We start from the raw sequence: 19,241 nt of genomic DNA, 5'->3' as shown, positions 1-19,241 counted from the left end.
TCCCACTCCTGCAGGAGGGAAATGAGAAGCCACTGTATCTGCAGCCCCACTGCCTGGAGCCTCCGGAAAAGCCGAACCGCTTGAAACCATGAAGCCCCGCAACTTTGCGACCCGCAGAGAGACTGGCACATCCGGACACTAGGCAACCTTGTGGGGCGGTCCCTGCGGATGTCTCAAAGGCAAAGCACCACTCTGCTGAGACTGTGAAGCTAAAAAAGCATTATGCATAAGGAGGACAAAATCCAATGAAAAAGGATTAGGACTGACCTCATCCCCCTCCTGGGGAATCGGGATCCTCCTGAAAAACATCCTGGTCCGGATCTGAGGGATCATCAGGACTGGCAGGGACCGGTGATAACGCTAGAAGAAGCTCCCCTGCCCCCATGGCTCTTGCCTGAACTTCGGCAAAAGTATTCAAAATGGCTGCCGTTCCCAAGCTGAGAGGGAACGGGACAGCCCGAGGCTCCCGAGGTGCTGATCTGTGCACCTCGGGGCTTTGCTGAACTTGCTGCTGCTAAAAAGAGTTGCCTTCCCCTCCAGGAAGGCAGCAGGAGAAAATGCCTGAATGGGAGAGCCTCGAGGAGGACTCCCCACAGGCAACACACAAAGATGGTCGCGGCATTGTGGGAGCAAAAAAACAGCGAAATTGCAGTGAGAGGGAACTGCAAGAAGCCCGAAAATGAGAAAAAAATGCGGCAAAATTGCCCCGGAGCCTTCAAGGACTGCAGCTGTCAAGAAAACAAAACTCCCACAGGCTGCTTGTATCTTTATTATTTATTTTTTTTTTTTTTTAACAGGTGATTGCCATGGGGTAAGAGAGGGACCGGACCACTGGTAATCTCTCCCCCGGCTCCTTACCTGCCTGGAGTTTTGCGGGGTAATCAACCCCAGCTTGCTTCTAAGTCTGCAACCAGGGGGGATGACCCCGTAGGATCTGCCTACCCCCTGGGAGGACTGGAAAGTTACTCCTCTCATATTAACACTTTTTTTTCTGCCTGATTGATTCAGTTACAAAGTTTCTCCTATTAAACTTTTTTTTTTTTTTTTTTAAAGGGAAATTGTCTAAACCCAAGAATCAGGGCAAGACCGCAGGGTTTGCACCACCTCCATCTGCTGGAGACAGAGAAATACTGAAGGGATGCAAGAGGCACACCAGGTTAAGAGAGGGTGCCCTGCAAGTTTTTCTCTGTCTCCATCTGCTGGAAGGGAGGCATAATCCACAGTCTGGACTGATCTGGGTACGTACAGGGAACACATTCTCAGTGTGCTTTTGCCTAAATCAACCAATTGCCTAGATAAGTGTGAACCAATATTCCTTCCCAGCACAGCACAGCTGCCATTACCATTATTACCATGGAAAAGGCCCCTGGGCTGTGACCAGTCCAAAGAGAAGGGCCTGAAACTAAAAATGGCCACCCTAACACTGCAAAGCCAAGAAGCCTCTGATAATATTTCCTTACTGGAATGTGGAGATAACTTTCTTCGAGATCCAAGGAGGTCAGGAATCCCCTCTGTCTGACCATCACTAGAACTGACTTCAAGTTCTTGGTTTGGAAATGAGACATCCTCAAGGGCTTGTTGACTTGCTTTAGGATCCTTCTTTCTTGGGAACAACAAAGTAATTGGAATACTGGTCCTGACCCCATTGATTCTTTGATACCGGGCACTATCACGTCAATAGAAAGATGCTGTTCTAGCATCATCCTTACTACCTTACTACCATAAAAGCATCCTTACTACCTTACTACCATAAAAGCATCTAAAATTGGACAGGAAAACTAAGGCAAAATCATCCCATACCATCTCTAAATATCACTGATCTGAGGTAATTTGGATTCAATAGAACATTTACAGAAATCCACCTATCCTCCAATTTGCAGACTAGGTCCACAAAACGTCATTAGGAAATGAGAGGGCCCTTCCATCTGTGGAAGTGGCAACCTTTCCACCTCTTTTGGTTGATCAAAAGAACAGAAACCTATTAAACAGTTTAGACCTCTGATTGATTGATGACCTCCCCTGCTTAAACCTCTTAGAACCACAAAACGTATTATGGGCCTGAGTTAGATGTGAAGTACCTTTAGCCTTATCCTCCAAGACATTGTTAATCTTGTCAAATTCCTCTCCAAAAAATAAACTCCCTTAAATAGAATCTTCATCAAATTTGTTATAGAAATGGAATCTGCTACCAGTTCCACAATCACAAAAGTCTCCTAGTCACCATAATGGAAGCTGTACTCCTAATAGAAGTACACACCAAGTCAAAGGAATCATCAGCTAAAAATGCTGCTCCAGGTTCCAGTTGAAACGCTTCATCAATGACTGAACTACCAGCCTCCAAGGCTCATTCCTGAACACACTGCGATAGCCACAAGTCTGATCTTGCCACAATACAGCTGCAAGCAACTACCTGGAGTGCAAATTAGAAGCTTCAAAGGTTTGCTGTAACATTATCTTCCTGTTCTGCGCATCCTCTTTCTACAGGAATGGTGGCCTGCTTGGTCTTCCACCTTAGGAAGTTATCTATTCCAGGTCAATAAAATCCTTTGCCGCCCTATGCAGAAGAAAGGATTTATGGGGCTTCCGAATACTTGTCATGACAGAATCCTCAACAGAGCTAGGATTCTCTTCCTTTTTATCCCCAGCAATGTTCATTACCTGTAAGTTCCTCCTTATGAAATAATAATCCTCTGCTTCCAGAGGATATTCCCTTTCCTACAAATCCTCATCACTGTCATCTTCCCGCAGGATCTTAAAATCTGAGGGAATCCTTGGATTTGGATGGTTTCTCATCCACGTCTTCCGATTCCTTTTTCCTGATCCTCTTCTCTCCCAGTCTCTAGGCCCTTGGTGAAGAAAAAGTAGCAGAGCGGATCTTGGGGCCAAACTCCGACCCTTACAGAATGCTTAGTGCAAACATTTGTAAAACTGCTGACAGTGAAGCCCATGCTGCTGAAAAGGTTTCAAAGACAGAGGAGGAAGGTGCTGTGCCTCTTATGGCTGCAGGGAAAGACTGTGCCATCGATATAAAATAAGTTCCCAGCACAGCAGGACTGAGAAAAAGAGGTTCTGGCAATTTAAAGATGGCTACCGGTCTCACTGCAGCAGGTAGCCCACTGGCACGAACAGCAGGAACGGCCTGCCCCACCAACGTGGCCCTTCTAGTGCAGGCGAATTGCCTGCAAACGCAAACCTTTTCTCTTCCATACAACAGCAGCAAAGCCCAGTTCTTCCCCCCGCCTGGATCCGCCTCTCTCTGCAGCTTCTGCACAGTGTGATTTTCTCGCTGTGCTCAGTCGAAACTGCGGCTGTAAATAAATATTCACCGACAAGATCTGCAGCATCAACAGTAAAAGGTCTGACCTACTGATCCTCTCTCCCCAAGTGCCACTTTCTGCAGCTCCTTTCACTCTCTTTTTTTTTTTAATTTATCTTTATTTACCATGGTAGGAAGGCCAATAACTATATTTTCTTTTTAAACAAGAAGGCGAGGGTCTCTTTCTAGGACAACTCAAGTAAAGAAGAGGGAGAAAAGGTGGGGGAAAGAGAGGAAGGTTGGATAGCAAGTAGACGAAGTCCAGTCCAAACAATCTGGAAGCTCCCTGGCTGAGGGAGGAGTACACGCCTTTCACCTTAGGAGGTGCTCCTCAGTTTAGATAGGAAAATTAGTTCTTACCTGTTAATTTTCATTTGATTGATTGACAGCCTGCACAGCAGGAGAGAGCAGGCGGGAAACCTGCTGCCTTCTGCTTCTCTGGCTGCTGGTTCTAGCCCTACTCTGACCAGAAAAAAATAAAAAAGCTGGTCAGCTGCTGCAAATAAGTTAGAGGTAGGTGAGTACCTGCAACCTATTGAAAGTTTGAAACTTTTAAACTCTTTTTTTTTTTTACTGAGCGCAGCAGCGGGTTAAAAACCGTGTCAGCAGCCAGAGGGGGAACGAGGCCCGGAGAGCGTCGGTCCCTACACCTGGAAGGGTCCACGGACTCAGGACTATGCAGGGAACCCCCTCCTGCAAAAGGGGCAAAGCCCCCCTAAGCCGGGCAAGAGCTGGGAGACGGACGTTTCCCACACAAAAACAGTAAAAGCACTAAAAGGCGGCAAAATTTCCTTCACAGATTTTTTCCTTTGTTTCTAAAACAAGCGGGAATCAAAGAACTACTTGCTTGAGCCGAAAAAGAAAGAAGAGGCTGACTAGCCTACAGCAGAGAACCGAAGGGGAGATGCTGCACCTGCTGGATTACATTCAGCAGGTGCAGCATCCTCTACCCCTTCAGACGAATACTGAAGGGGTAGAGGATAGGCTCTGTCCTGATATAGGGCATCCTGCAAGTTTTAGTCTGTCTCCACCTGCTGGAAAGGAGGCTCAACCCACTGTCTGGACTGATCCGGGTACGTACAGGAATCCCCTTTATCCAGCCCAACTAGGCTTCAGCACATAGCACTGGTTGCCCCCCCTACCATCTGCTGGAGACAGAATACTGGCAGGCTGAGGTCAGCAAGGGAAATTACAAGGGGTGACATCAGCAAACCTGTTAATCTCTGTCTCCATCTGCTGGTCAATGAGCATAACCCATTTATCTGGACTGGTCTGGGGATCACAGTCTTCAGCTTTCCCCAACCCATAATCCCAACAATTCTCTGAGGCTATACACTGACCCTCTTGGAACCACTCGCTCACATACGCACCCATACTCTCAACACCCATATCTTCTCTGCAGGTATGAGTGGAGGACACCACTCCACTACACAAACCCCTAAATCTCTGCAGCTCTCCCCTCACCTTCATCCCGATCTCCATGTTAGACAGGTCAGCAAAGGGCACTTCCCGAGTCACTAGCTCCCAGAGCAGAACCGCAAAACTCCACATATCAGAGGAGCGTCGATTAATCTCCTCTGGCTTCTTCTGGAGTGCTGCAGGAAGGAATGACAGCGTAAGGAGGAATAGGAGAGACTCCAGAACAGGTTGACAGCAGAAAAGACTGTTTGCTCTGGACCCTTACCCTCTGGTGCTATCCATGCTGGAGCATACATCCTACCAGGGCACTGGAATGACAACTTCACATCTGCCATGCAGAGCCGAGCAGTCATGTCCTCATCAATCTTTAACATGGGATTGAAAGAATGAGACAAGAGTTCAGATTTGCTCTACACAGAGCTTCCGTCAACTCCCCATTGCACTTTGCAGTCTCCCCCACCCCCAGACTCAAATATCACAATATGGACCTTCAGCATGCTGGAAGCAGATTAACACACAAACCAATGCAATTAAAGTGTAAAACCATCTCAAACAGACTCATGGAATTGCAATATTTATTTATAAACATGTGATACTCTGCATCTTTCCAAGAAAGGCCTCAAGGTAGATTGCAATCAAATTTAAATTAAACTTACAGGTACAACAACAATAAAATTAATTGCAGAGTCAAAACAAAACTAGAGAGTGTTCGTTTCTCTCTGCAGGCCCTCGCCTCTGGAATTCCCTACCAAAGAATTGAGGAGCCTCCGTGAAAGGAAATTGCTTTAAAAAAAAGTACTAAAAAGGAGTAGTCTGGTGGTTAGAGCAGCAGGCTCTGAACCAGGCGACCAGGGTTCAAGTCCCACTGCCGCTGCTTGTGACCTTGGGCAAGTCACTTTACCCTCCATTACCTCAGCTACAAACAAAGGCAGATTCAGTACGGCGCACTTGGCCGAGCGCACCGTTTGGCCGCGTGTTTTCAAGGCACTATTACCCAGAAAAAGTGCAGCCAAACTTGCGAAAACTAATAGCACTCATCACATGCAAATGCATGTTGATGACCCTATTAGTTAGTTGCCCGGGTTACTGAAAGTAAAATGTGCGGCCAAGCTGCCCATTTTACTCCAGAAAGTTTACTCTCAGAAATTAAAGCCTGCCCAAAGGCAGGCGTTAATCATAGACAGCACCAGGAAAGTGTACCCTCTGACTTAATATCGCTAAAAACCCCAAAAACTGTCCACCGGTCCGAAAACGGATGCTCAATTTTGCCGGCGTCCGTTTTCCGAACCCGTGGCTGTCAGTGGGTTCGAAAACAGACGCCGGTAAAATTAAGCATCAGTTGTTGGACTCACTGATAGCTGCCGCTTCCGCTAATGAGGCGTTAGGAATATGCTATTGTCCCTAGCGCCTCCTTATTAGCGTCTGGCCTCATTTAAATAGAAGATCACGCACCCAGGAGAGGTGCCTGAGTGCACATAGGGAGAGCGGGCGCCCAACATGGAGTGCCAGCTCTCCTGCACTTTATATTGAATCGGCCTGTTAGATTGTAAGCCCTCTGGGGACAGGGAAATACCTACGGTACCTGAATGTAATCCACTTTGAAGTGCTGAAAAAAGTGCAAAAAGCAGAATATAAAAATCTAAATAAATAAATAAAAACAATGTAGAGATTACTTACCTGATAATCTCGTTTTCCTTAGTGTATGCAGATGGACTCAGAACAAGTGGGTATAGTGTCTGCGTGCTAGCAGTTGGAGACGGATCTGACGTCAGCACGGGTACATATACCCCCACAGGAAGTGCAGCTAATCAGTAATCTTCCTTGCAAAAGCTGTTATGGATATATGTGTGACTGACCGATCAATTAAAGGAACAGGATTACCCTGACCAATTGATGGTAGCTGGAGACCGCCAGTGTACTCAGCCGGAAGGCGTCGACACCCGGCAGGGTGGATGCCCTATATAAGAAAACATGGTTTACCGTGAGTCGGCGAATCCCCATGTATGCCGGCAGCCGGGCGGGATGCTGAGTCCATCTGCATACACTAAGGAAAAGGAGATTATCAGGTAAGTAATCTCAACATTTCCTAGCGTGTAGCAGATGGACTCAAAACAAATGGAATGTACAAAAGCTACTCCCGGACTTGGCGGGAGGCTGCCCGAGGTCCGTTCAGGATTGCCCTCGCAAATGCTGTGTCCTCCCTGACCTGAACGTCCAGATGATAGAATCTGGAGAAGGTATGGAGGCCCACGTTGCCGCTTTACAGATCTCTGCAGGCGACAGCAGCTTAGTTTCTGCCCAAGAGGCCGATTGTGCTCTGGTAGAATGAGCCTTGACCTGTAGAGGTGGTGGTTTTCCTGCCTCGATGTAGGCTGCCTTGATAACTTCTTTAATCCAGCGGGCGATGGTTGGCCGTGAGGCCGCTTCCCCTTGCTTCTTCTTGCTGTGCAGGACGAACAGGTGGTCCGTCTTTCGTACTGCTTCTGACATTTCCAGGTATCTAGACAGTAGCCTGCCGATGTTGAGATGGCGTAGCATTCGACCTTCTTCTGACTTCTTCAAACCTTCCGTGGTAGGCAAGGATATGGTTTGGTTGAGGTGAAAGTGTGAGACCACTTTGGGTAAAAAGGATGGAACTGTGCGAAGATGGATAGCCTCTGGAGTGATTCTGAGAAATGGATCACGGGGGGATAGTGCTTGTAGCTCTGAGATGCGGCGGGCTGAACACACAGCCAGCAAGAACACCATGTTCAAGGTTAACAAACGGAGAGACAGGCCTCGAAGGGGCCTGAAGGCTGATCCCGCTAGAAATTCCAATACTAGGTTGAGGTTCCACAAGGGCACTGGCCACTTCAGTGGCGGGCGAATGTGTTTGACTCCTTTCAGGAAACGTGAAACGTCTGGGTGTTTGGCAATGGTGTTGCCATCACTCCTGGGACCGTAGCAACACAGCGCTGCTACCTGAACCTTGATGGAGCTAAGGGACAGACCCTTCTGAAGTCCATCTTGAGGGAAGTCCAAAATGATAGGAATCTTAGCGACATGCGAATTGGTGCTGTGAGAGTCGCACCAGGCTTCAAATACTCTCCAGAGATCCTGATATATGTCAGTGATGTGGAGAACTTACGTGCTCGGAGAAGTGTATCTATTACCGACTCAGAGTATCCTCTTTTCTTCAGTCTAGCCCTCTCAATGGCCAGACCATAAGAGAGAATTGAGCTGGATCCTCGTGGAGGATGGGGCCTTGCCGTAGCAGGTCCCTGTATGGAGGCAGAGGTAGAGGGTTCCCTGCCAGTAATCTTCTCATGTCTGCGTACCAGAGTCTTCTTGGCCAGTCCGGGGCCACTAGAAGAACCAGGCCTCGGTGTCGCTGAATCCTGTGTACAATGGCGCCCAGCAGGGGCCATGGAAGAAAGGCGTATAGCAGGATCCCCTGAGGCCACGGCTGTACCATGGCATCGATCCCCTGGGCTCGAGGATCCCGCCTGCGGCTGAAATATCTGGGAACCTGAGCGTTGGACCTGTCCGCTAATAGGTCCATGGCTGGCGTCCCCCATTGATCCACAATCATCTGAAAAGCTGTGGGCGACAGCTGCCATTCCCCCGGGTTTAGGCTTTCTCTGCTGAGGAAGTCTGCCGTGGTGTTGTCCTTCCCGGCGATGTGGACGGCGGAGATGTGCTGGAGATTTGCTTCTGCCCAAATCATCAGGGGAGTTATCTCTAGGGACACTTGTTGGCTTCTGGTTCCGCCCTGTCGATTGATGTATGCCACCGTGGTGGCGTTGTCTGACATCACTCTGACCGCTCTGTCGCGAAGTCTGTGGGCAAATCGCAGGCACGCTAGCCTGACTGCCCGTGCCTCTAGTCCGTTGATGTTCCACCTTGACTCTTCTCTGGTCCGCCACCCTTGGTGAGTTCCTCGCAGTGTGCTCCCCATCCGTTCAGGCTGGCATCTGTGGTGAGCAGAATCCAGGTTGGGGAGGACATTCTTGACCCCCGGCTCGTGGGCTCCATCGAGATAGAAGGGCGCGTTGCAATGGTCTCATATGAGCCCGTGCCCATGGCACCACCTCCAGAGTGGATGCCATGAGGCCGAGGACCTGTAGGTAATCCCGAGCTGTGGGCCGGCTGGCGCTCAGCAGGACCTGCAGATGACTCTGGAGTTTTGCCTCTCTCTTGGAGGTCAGGCTGACCTTGTCTTCTTGGGTGTCGAATTGGACCCCTAGGTATTCCAGCGACTGGGACGGCTGTAGGGATCTCTTGTTTATGTTGACTACCCATCCGAGGCTTTCCAGAAGAGCTATAACTCTATTGGTTGCCCGGTGGCTCTCCTCCTGTGACTTCGCCATGATCAGCCAATCGTCCAGGTAGGGGTGGACGAGAATTCCTTCCTTCCTGAGTGCAGCCGCCACTACTACTATGACCTTGGTATGATCCGTGGCGCGGTGGCTAACCCGAAGGGTAAAGCTCGGAACTGGAAGTGTTGATTCAGGACTTTGAAGCATAAATAGCGCTGGTGAACCCGATGGATTGGGATATGCAAATAGGCTTCCGACAGATCTAGGGATGTGAGAAACTCCCCTGGCTGTACTGAATTCTTGACAGACCGCAGAGTTTCCATGCGAAAGCTGGGGACCCGTAGGTGTCGGTTGACTGACTTGAGGTCCAGGACGGGCCTGAACATGCCCTCCTTCTTGGGTACTATGAAATAAATGGAATAATGCCCAGAAGTTATCTCTCCTGCAGGTACTGGGATTATGGCTTTTAGGGCCAGAAGCCTCTGTAAGGTCACTTCTAGTGCCGCTGCCTTGAGCGGTGAACAAGGAGATTCCACAAACTTGTTCGGCGGAAGCCGAAGGAAATCCAGGTAATATCCTTCCCGGATGATGGCGAGGACCCACTGGTCCGAAGTGATCTCGACCCACCTGCGGTAGAAGAGGGTTAGCCTGCCCCCTATGGCTGCTACCCCCGGATGGGTCGGCTGATTGTCATTGTGGGTTGCGGCTGGGGCCAGAACCCGAGCCGGTTCTCTTCTTGTTGTGCTTAGTCCGAAAGGACTGGTTCCTGGCCTGGGAACGAGGTGCTCGATAGCGAGTCCTGTAAGGGTTGAAACGCTGAGAATTTCTACCTCTGGATGGTCTAGAAAAGGAACGCTGGCTCCTCCTCGACCTGTCTTCTGGTAGACGGGGTACTGGAGAGGCACCCCATTTAGTAGCCCAGTTCTCGAGATCGCTGCCGAATAGTAGGGAACCCTTAAAGGGCATTCTTGTGAGTCGTGTCTTGGAGGACGAGTCAGCCGCCCAATTATGTAGCCAAAGCTGTCTCCTGGCTGCCACTGAGGATGATACTCCCTTGGCTGCCGTACGGACGAGGTCGGAGGCTGCGTCAGTGAGAAATGCGAGAGCTGATTCCATGTCTACTCCCTGGGTGTTGTTTCTCGCTTGTGATAAACAGGAGTGCGTCACCACGGTGCAGCAGGTCGCGATTCGTAGGGACATAGCTGCTACCTCAAAGGCTTGTTTCAGAATGGTGTCCATGCGTCGGTCATGCGTATCCTTGAGGGCCGCTCCCCCCTCAACCGGAATGGTGGTGTGCTTCACTATCGCGTTAACTATGGCGTCTACCTTGGTGCACTCCAGTAGCTCCCTGGATGCCGGATCCAGAGGGTACATGCCTGCCAAGGCCCGACCCCCTTTGAATGAGGCCTCCGGTGCCTTCCATTCCAGATCGATGAGCTGCTGTGCTGCTTGTAGGAGGGGAAATGGTGAGCAGGTTGGCGCAGGCCCTCTAACAGGGGGTTCATTTTAGGGTCCCCTGGCCTGGAATGGCCAGTTCCGATAGGCATTGTGAGACCAGGTCTGAAAGATCCTCTTTCCGAAAGAAGCGCCTCATGGTCCGATATGGTTCTATCTCCTAGGGAAGTTCACCCTCCTCGGGGGGCTCCTCATTTTCCTCGGAGCAATCCAAATCCCCATAATCGGGGCTGTCGGGTGGCGAGTGACCGCGCCTAGGTCTCGAGGGTCCAGGGGCCGGATCAACCAGGACGGAAAGACCCATTCGAGGAGCAGACTGCATCTGGACAAAGGCGTGAATCCCCTTGAATAATTCCACCCAGGAAAGCAAAGCCGGATCTGGCCGTAGGGGCACCAGGTCTCTTGGGTTCCCTGGCTGCTCGCCGCGGCCTGCTAAGTCCGGCGTGCTCCCTGAGGAACTGCTGGGCTGGGACCGGTCCTGTCCTGGAACTCCCATGGCCTCCTCACATTGGGCACACAGTGAGTCTGCTTCCTCGCTCTGTGTGGCTCTGAGGTTGCATGCTGAGCAGAGGCTTAGAGCTTTCATGCCTGATTCTGGAGGTGCCGGCTCTGCGGACGCAGGGGCTCTCTTATGCTCCATTCGCCTGAAATTCGGTGTCGCCCAAGGATGTGCGCCTAACAAGTGCGCTTAACAGCATGCGCCTAGAACGGGCGCCTTATAAATGTGCGCCTATGAACGGGCGGCTTATAATGTGCGCCTATAAACGGGCGTCTTTACTATATGCACTTAGTCAACGTGCGCCTATCGCGTGCGCTAACAATGTGCACCTATCGCGTGCGCTAACAGCGTGCACTAACAGCGTGCACTAACAACGTGCGCTAACAACGTGCGCCTATCGCGGGGGCTTAGCCTTAGTTGGCGAAGGCGAGTAAGCAGGCAAAATGGCGACCTCCTTGGCGGGCTGCCTCGTAGGCAGGCCCAGTTAGTCCACACTTCCTCGGAGACCAAGTAAAGATGTACACCTTACCTTGTCTTCGGCACTTCCTGGCTGTGACCCAGGCGGTCTCCGGCTGCGGGGGGAGAGGGCGAGTACCTTCACCGCCGCGCATAAGGAAGTGCACCCGCTGCCTCTAGGCCGCGCCTGAACTCGTCTCGCTCGGGGGCCAAGTCCACGCCGGGACGGAGGCTGCCTCTAGGCCGCGCCCGAACTCGTCTCGCTCGGGGCCAAGTCCACGCCGGGACCGAGGCTGCCTCTAGGCCGCGCCTGAGTCCTTCTCACTCGGGGGCTAGGTCCCTGCCGCGAACCAGCTACCGGACCGAGGCTCTCACCTCCGAGGGACCACGGAAGTCAGCTCGGGAAACTCAACTGGGTGAGTGACCGCCTGGTATCACCACAGGAGTGCAGGGCTCGTCTTCAGTAGAATTCTTCTATGAATTTAGTTGTTAGAATTTGGAAAACACGCTCAGCGAGCGTGGGGTAGCTCCAAACTGCTTTGGAGACGGAAATTACTGAATTGCTACACTTCCTGTGGGGGTATATGTACCCGTGCTGACGTCAGATCCGTCTCCAACTGCTAGCACGAGCACACTATACCCATTTGTTTTGAGTCCATCTGCTACACGCTAGGAAAATCTGTTTAGTAAAGCATTCTTGAATCAGGTGAGCGACGTATAGGCTTCCCGGCTTCTGTCACCCTTGTGCCATCCGATGTACAAAACATCAGCAAACTGATACTAACTTATATTGTATTTCTAACACATTTTAAATTTATTGGAATGTTTCTTTCATTGTGTGTATTTTAATGTACCCTGCCCTGAACGTAGGAAGGGAGGGTAATAAATATTTTAAAATATGCAATCATAAGTAAAATCAAGCATACAGGCATAGTAGCCTGTACAATTACAAATTTCTCTCTTCTTCTCTATCGTGCAATCTATGGAAAGACCTGGTTGAACAAACAAATCTTACCTTTTTTTCCAGAAAGTGAAGTAACAGCTTGAGGCCAAATTTTGGGTGCATAACAACTGAAAGTACAAAGTCTTGTGCAAGTCAATCTGGCAGAAGCCAGAGGAGAGGATCGGAGTTCTCTAATGGGAGTGTAAAAGGCCTCAGTCCGACCATTAGTTGACTATTGTAATGCCATTTTCATTGGCTTACTTGCGGTGACATTAAAACCACTCAACTTTTGTTAAATGCAGCTGCTCATCTGATTTCAGGTTGTAAAAGAAGGGATCGTATTACACCTGCTGAATGCATCCAATATAAAATAGTAGGCATTGTATTTAAATTGATCTCTTCCTCTGTTACACCATGGTGCACTGCCTTGCTGCATATATACTGTCCGACATACCAACTGCCATCACCACAAAGAGGACTTTTGGGTATCTTTGCACCACGCCAGACTGAGACTACCAGAGCACCTATTCTTTCCAGAGGGATTGATCCTGGCTGATGGAGTGAGCTGATGGAGTGAAAGCTTTCAAAACTTGGCTATTTAAACAGGCATAGTACTAGCCTTCTTGGGATTTTGAATATTTGCTACCATCATTCATTCTCCTGATTATGGATTGATATGGTACTCCTACGAATTTTTATGATTTGAAATTATTTGTTCTTGTGATTGTTTATTTGTATTTTTTTGAGTTTGCTTTATTTGTACATCACCTAGAGTACTGAAATTGTTGATTTATAAATCCTAATAAAGATAAAGGAAGTGGGAGAAATACTCGGGGGCCTTTTTATTCATTATTTAAAGACGATGCAAAGGGTTTTGAATTTTATCCTGTTTTTCATTGGGAGCCAGTCAACTGATATAAGATAGGCCTTATGTTGTCGGTTGTTTTAGCCCCTACCAAAATTCTGGCAGCAGTACTCTGCAAGAGTGGAGGTGTTTCAGGCTATATTTGAGAGATTACTTCTCTGATAATTTATTTTTCCTTAGTGTAGACAGATAGACTTGGGACCAATGGGTTATGGTCCCCTACCAGCAGATGGAGACTGAGTCAGGTTTCAAAGCTGATGACACCCTGCAGTGACCTCAGCCCTTCAGTATTCTCTTCAAAAGCTACTGTGGACATACTATCAAAATAAAATTTGATTAAAAACTTGATTAAAAATGGATAACTATAACTGTACTCAACCAAACACAAACAATGAACCTCAGTAAGATTATAGATGCCCTGGATCTAGGGACTGGATGATAGCTTATCTGTAATCTCTTGAAATCGATATCCACTCCATGGGCAGCCATGGCCGGGATGCAGAGCATCTGTCTACATTAAGGAAAACGAAATTATCAGGTAAGAATTTCTCCATTTCCTAGTGTGTAGCCAGATGGACTCAGGACCAATGGGATGTACAAAAGCTACTCCCAATCAGGGCGGGAAGCTGCCCGCATTCCGATTAACACCGCCCTTGCAAAGGCTGTGTCCTCCCGGGCCTGAACGTCCAGGCGATAGAACCTGGAGAAGGTATGCAAGGAGGACGCTCGGCAGAGGTCGACAAGAGACAGCAGTCTAGCTTCCGCCCATGAGACTGCTGAGCCCTAGTGAAATGAGCTTTAACCTGAAGAGGTAATGGCTTTCCTGCCTCCACATAGGCTCCTATGACCACCTCCTTAATCCAGCAAGCTATGGTAGCTCGTGAAGCTGGTTTACCCTGCTTCATTCCACCATGAAGGACAAACAGGAGGTCTGTCGTTCGGAATGGTTCTGAAAACTTCCAGATACCACAGCGAAAACTTACTGAAATTCAAATGGCAGAGGAGAAGATATTCTACCATGTCCTTATGCTCATTTAGGGTTGGCAACAAAATGGACTGATTCAAATGAAACTCTGACACTACCTTGGGAAAGAAGGATGGAACTGTACGAAGCTGTAATGCCCCAGGAGTCATCCAGAAGAATGGTTCCTGACAATGCCTATAGTTCAGAGCTGTGACATGCTGAGCATATAGCCACCAGGAACACAGTTTTCAGGGTTATTAAACGCAAGGAAAGACTGTGCAGTGGGCAAAAGGAAGGCCCTGCCAAAAACACAAATACTAGATTAAGATTCTACAAGGGAACCAGCCATCGTAGGGGTGGCTGAAGGTGCTTCACCCCTTTCAGAAAATGGGCCATGTCTGGATGAGCCAACAAGCAGGTTCCGTTCATCTTGCCCCTGAAACAGGAGAGAGTCGCTACCTGGACCTTCAAGGTGTTACAGGTCAAACCTTTATTCAAGCCATCCTGCAAAAATTCCAGAATTAGTGGGATTTTGACTGTGGGAGGGGAAACATTACATTCCTCGAACCAGGCCTCAAATACTCTCCAGACCCGCACGTATAATAGGGACGTAGAGAACTTCTGTGCGCGGAGTAAGGTGACAATTACTGCCACCGAATATCCTCACTTCATCAGGTGAGCGCTCTCAAGGGTCAGACTGTAAAATAGAATTGAATCAGACCCTCATGAAGGACTGTCCCTGCTGTAGCAGGTCCCTGTGCAGTGGGAGGCACGGGGGGGGGGGGGGGGGGGAGGGTATCTCCACCAGGAGCCTCCGCATGCCAAGGGCCAATCTGGAGCTACTAATAGGACTAATCACCTGTGGTGCTCGATTCTGCGAATGACCCTGTGTAGGAGGGGCCACTGAGGGAAGGCATAAAGCAGCTCCTCTTCTGGCCAGGTCTGAATGAGAGCGGTGATTCCCAGGGTCAACTGATCACTTCTGTGACTGAAGAATCAGGGAACCTTCACACTGTGAGATGTGGCCAGCAGGTCTACAGATGGGAGACCCCAGTGATCTACTAGCAGCTGACACTTTGGCCAATAATGCCCACTATCCTGGATCTAGACTCTCCCTTCTTAGAATGTCTGCTCTGATGTTGTCTTTTCCTACAATGTGGGAGGATGATCATCTGTACATGTATTTCTGCCCATTCCTTAAGGAGATCTATCTCCTGAGACACTTGCTGGCTTTTGGTTCCACCCTGGCGGTTGATGTAGGCTACCAGTGTTGTGTTGTCCAACATTACACGAACCGCCTGACCCTGGAGTTTGTGGCTGAATCTGACTGCCCGGGCATCCAGGAGGTTTATGTTCCAGAAAGCCTCTTCCTTGGTCTAATGCCCCTGGGCCATCAGTACCTGACAGCGAGCTCCCCAGCCCCGGAGGCTCGCGTCTGTCGTAAGGACCAGCCAGTTAAGAGGGAACAGGGGTACACCCCTGTCAAGATGAGCTTCCTGTAGCCACTACTGGAATCGAGAGCATACTTCCATTGGTAAGTGGAGGCAAATCTAATAGTCTTGAGCCAGTGGGTTGCAACATGAAATCAGGGAGCGTTTAAGTGGTCGATTGTGTGCCCATGCCCATGGCATTACTTCCATGGTTACCGCTATTAAACCGAGGACATGAAGATAGCTCCATACCGTCGGGCATATCGTGTTTAATAACAGATACACTTGGGGTATCAACTTCCTTATCCATGTGGTCGGGAGGAAGACCTTGCCCTACTTCATGTCGAACTGGACTCCCAGATATTCCAAGGACTGGGAGGGTTTGAGACTGCTTTATGGTTTATGACCCAAATGAGTTCCTGAAGCAAGGTCATCATCCTGTTGGTCACCCGGGGACTCTCTTCCACGGACTTTGCCCAGATCAATCAGTCATCCAAGTAAGGGTGCACCAGGATTCCCTCTTTTCTCAATGCTGCCACTAAAACCACCATAATCTTGGAAAATGTTCTGGGAGTGGTGGCCAAGCCAAAGGGCAGTGCCCAGAATTGATGATGACGACACAGTACCGCAAAGTATAGGAAACTATGTTCTTGCCAGATTGGAATATATAGGCAGGCCTTAGATAAGTCCAGGGAGGTTAAGAACTCTCCTGATTGTACAGCCATTATCACGGAGCATAGGGTTTCCATGTGGAAATGAATCACTCGAAGATGTCGTTGATGCTCTTGAGGTCCAGAATGAGGCGAAAGGAATCTTCCTTCTTGGTACGATGAAATAGATGGAATAACGGCCTGTATTTTCCTGGGGCACAGGTACTGGGATTAGAGCCCCCTCCTGAGGAGCCTTAACAGAGTAGTCTCCACTGTCTGCTTCTTGTGCTGGGAGTGGCAAGGAGATATCATGAATATGTCCCAAGGAATGCTGCAAAATTCCAGTATATATCCTTCTCATATGACCTCCTATACCCATTTGTTTGAAATGATCTTGACCCACCATTGGTAGAAGAGGGACAGTTGACCCCCTTATCTCCTTGTTCCGAGGGTGGGAGGACAAAACTTCATTGAGGGGGTTTGGGACGAATTTGAATCTGATCCTAACCACCTCTTGGGCTGCCGACTCCTAAAGGGACTGAGACCTCCCAAAGGACAGAGACCTCTGAAATGTTGCGTTTCTGTAGGGGCAAAAGTGCTGGGAGCCCTTGGATCGACATCTCATGGGCAAGGGGCGTTGTAATTGCTCCCTCTTATCTGCTGGTAGCCATGGTACTGGAGATTCGCCCCATTTACTGGCCAGCTTTTCCAATTCACTTCCAAAGAGGAGGGATCCTTTAAAAGGCATCTTTATGAGAAATGCCTTGGAGGTTGCATCTATTGACGAATTCCGCAGCCATAGCTGTCTTCTGGCTGCCACCACTAAGGCCACTCCTCTGGCTGAGGTACGGACTAGGTCCGAGCCCACGTCAGCTAAAAAGGCGGTGGAGGGTTCCATAACCACTCTGGAATTTGTCCACAAGTTATCCACCTCTCGAGAGAAGAGCAAGCATGAACGAGCTACCAGGGCACAACAAGAAGCAATCTGTAAGGTCAGTGCTATTGTGTCAAAGGCCTGTTTAAGGATAGACTCCAAGCACTTACACAAGCACTTACAGTAGCTGCCAATCCAGGATAATTTACAAAACACTCACCCTTATCCACAAAACCACCTACAACCATGACATGTCCTGGTTCAAAGATCACCTCCAAATCCGCACCCATAACAGACCCACCAGGGCTCAACACCTCGCCACTATGCACACTCCCTCTCCAAAGCTGTCCAAACTTAAATCCACCAGGACACGTGCCCTCTCACTAGCCAGACCCACCCTCTGGAACAGAATGCCTCCAGAGCTCTGCTTAGAATCCTGTCAAAAAAATTTAAACAGAACCTCAAGACCTGGCTCTTTAAACAGGCATTCACCTAATCCCCCCTCTTAATCTCTTTATCACCACCATTCCGCTCCTCTGAAATATCAAATTATCCAGTATATTCCAGCCAGTTCCCCGCAGCAAACTCCCATCCACCCAGCTCTTCTTACCCAAATCTATATTCCCAGCTACCATTCGTTTTCAACTATTATTAACTGTTCCAGGTGTATTTCCTTGCACTTTGCCCCCCCCCCCCCGTTAAAGCACGATCTCCTGTGTCATTTGTTACAATATTCACTGATACCGATCATTATCTTACCCGTTACAATTCGTTTACTGTAAAGCTCTTCGTGTTACTTATTCCAATTATACATGATTAACTTACACTTTGTAACTTGTTTGCTATAAAGCCTGTTGCGTTACTTGTTCAAACTATTCATTGTTACCCTAACTTACACATTGTAAATTGTTCTCTGTAAGGCTTGTTGCTATTTTTAGTTATCTGTGAACCGAGATGATGTTCCCAACGTATCCCGGTATATAAAAACACTTAAATAAATAAATAAATAAATATGTCTATCGTGCGCATCCTTTAAGGTTGCTCCTCCCTCCAGTGGGATATTTGTTCACTTAGAGAAGGCACAGAACAGCGCTTCCACTTTAGGGAAACGCAAACATTCTCTCACTGCCGGATCCAGTGGGTATAAAGCTTCTAACACTCATCCACCTTTAAAACTTGCTTCTGGGGCATGCCATTCAAGTCAATCAACTCCTGGATGGCTTCCGGTACTGGAAAGTAGCAAGAGGCTTTCCATAGGGAAATCAGAATAGGATTCTTCTTTGGTTCCATCACAGAGTCTGCCCCAGAAACTCCCAGCATCTTCAGGGTCTGGGAAATCAGGGCTGGCAATTCGTTTCTATGGAAAAACCGTAACATGGTCCAATATGGTTCTAAATTGGAGAGGGATTTCCCCATATTTCAAGGAATCTGGTTCCTATTCTTCATCCGTGCTGTCCAGGTCCCCGCCAGGGATACCCTTGATGAGTTGAGGTATGCCTCGAGGTCTGCCGATAGGACTGGGAGAGGGAGGGCTTACCGGCTGAGGTTCCATCCGTACAGGGGCAAGTGAGGTAGCAGACTCCATTTGTACGAAGGCTTGAAGGCCTTGAAAGAATTCCACTCAAGTGAAGGCTGCCTTCAACGCGGTGTGCCGACTAAGCTTAAAGGTGAGCATAGCCCACCGACGGGGCCACTCAACCCTCTCAGAAGCCCACTTTCCCTTACCCCAACGGGATCGGGAGTGATGTCAGTATGGCGCGCCGAGCAAGGAGACTGGAGGAAGTCTTACCAAAACCCCTCCAATGTGTCTCTTTAATCGGGAGGAAATCTTTTTTTTTTTTTTTTTTACTTACCTGGGCTCAGCACTTACCGGCTGAGTACAGACGGTCTCCGGCTGCCAGTGCTGTGCTCTGCACCCGCTGCCATTCAGCTGCTTCAGCAGCAAAGTCCACACTGGGAATTGGCTACTGGACCAAGGCACACCTCTGAGGGATCTCAGCTGGGGAAGAGACCTTTAGGTATCACCGCAGGAGAGCAGGGCTCAATATTTTCACCAATTTAAAAGTAGAATT

The 19,241-nt window shown here is 49.0% G+C and overlaps 1 protein-coding gene across 5 annotated transcripts in view; it reads right to left on the bottom strand.

The window, feature by feature from the left end:
- The window catches only part of ILK (integrin linked kinase), a 261,691-nt gene that overhangs the window by 71,876 nt on the left and 170,574 nt on the right, over positions 1–19,241 (bottom strand). For all 5 annotated transcript variants that reach the window (XR_003856806.1, XM_029601903.1, XM_029601904.1 and 2 more), the window contains 2 exons: positions 5,001–5,100; positions 4,781–4,911 (listed from right to left, as the gene is read on the bottom strand). Coding sequence is in view for 4 of the 5 variants with exons in the window: in XM_029601903.1 (XP_029457763.1) it covers positions 4,781–4,911; positions 5,001–5,100 (231 nt within the window). In the remaining variant the exon portion in view is untranslated. The remainder of the gene's footprint in view (positions 1–4,780; positions 4,912–5,000; positions 5,101–19,241) is intronic.

The sequence above is a fragment of the Rhinatrema bivittatum genome, chromosome 5 (genome assembly GCF_901001135.1).
Source record: "Rhinatrema bivittatum chromosome 5, aRhiBiv1.1, whole genome shotgun sequence".
Lineage (NCBI taxonomy): Eukaryota > Metazoa > Chordata > Amphibia > Gymnophiona > Rhinatrematidae > Rhinatrema > Rhinatrema bivittatum.
Note: the sequence above shows the minus strand (reverse complement) of the source record. Positions and strands in the feature narration are given on the sequence as shown.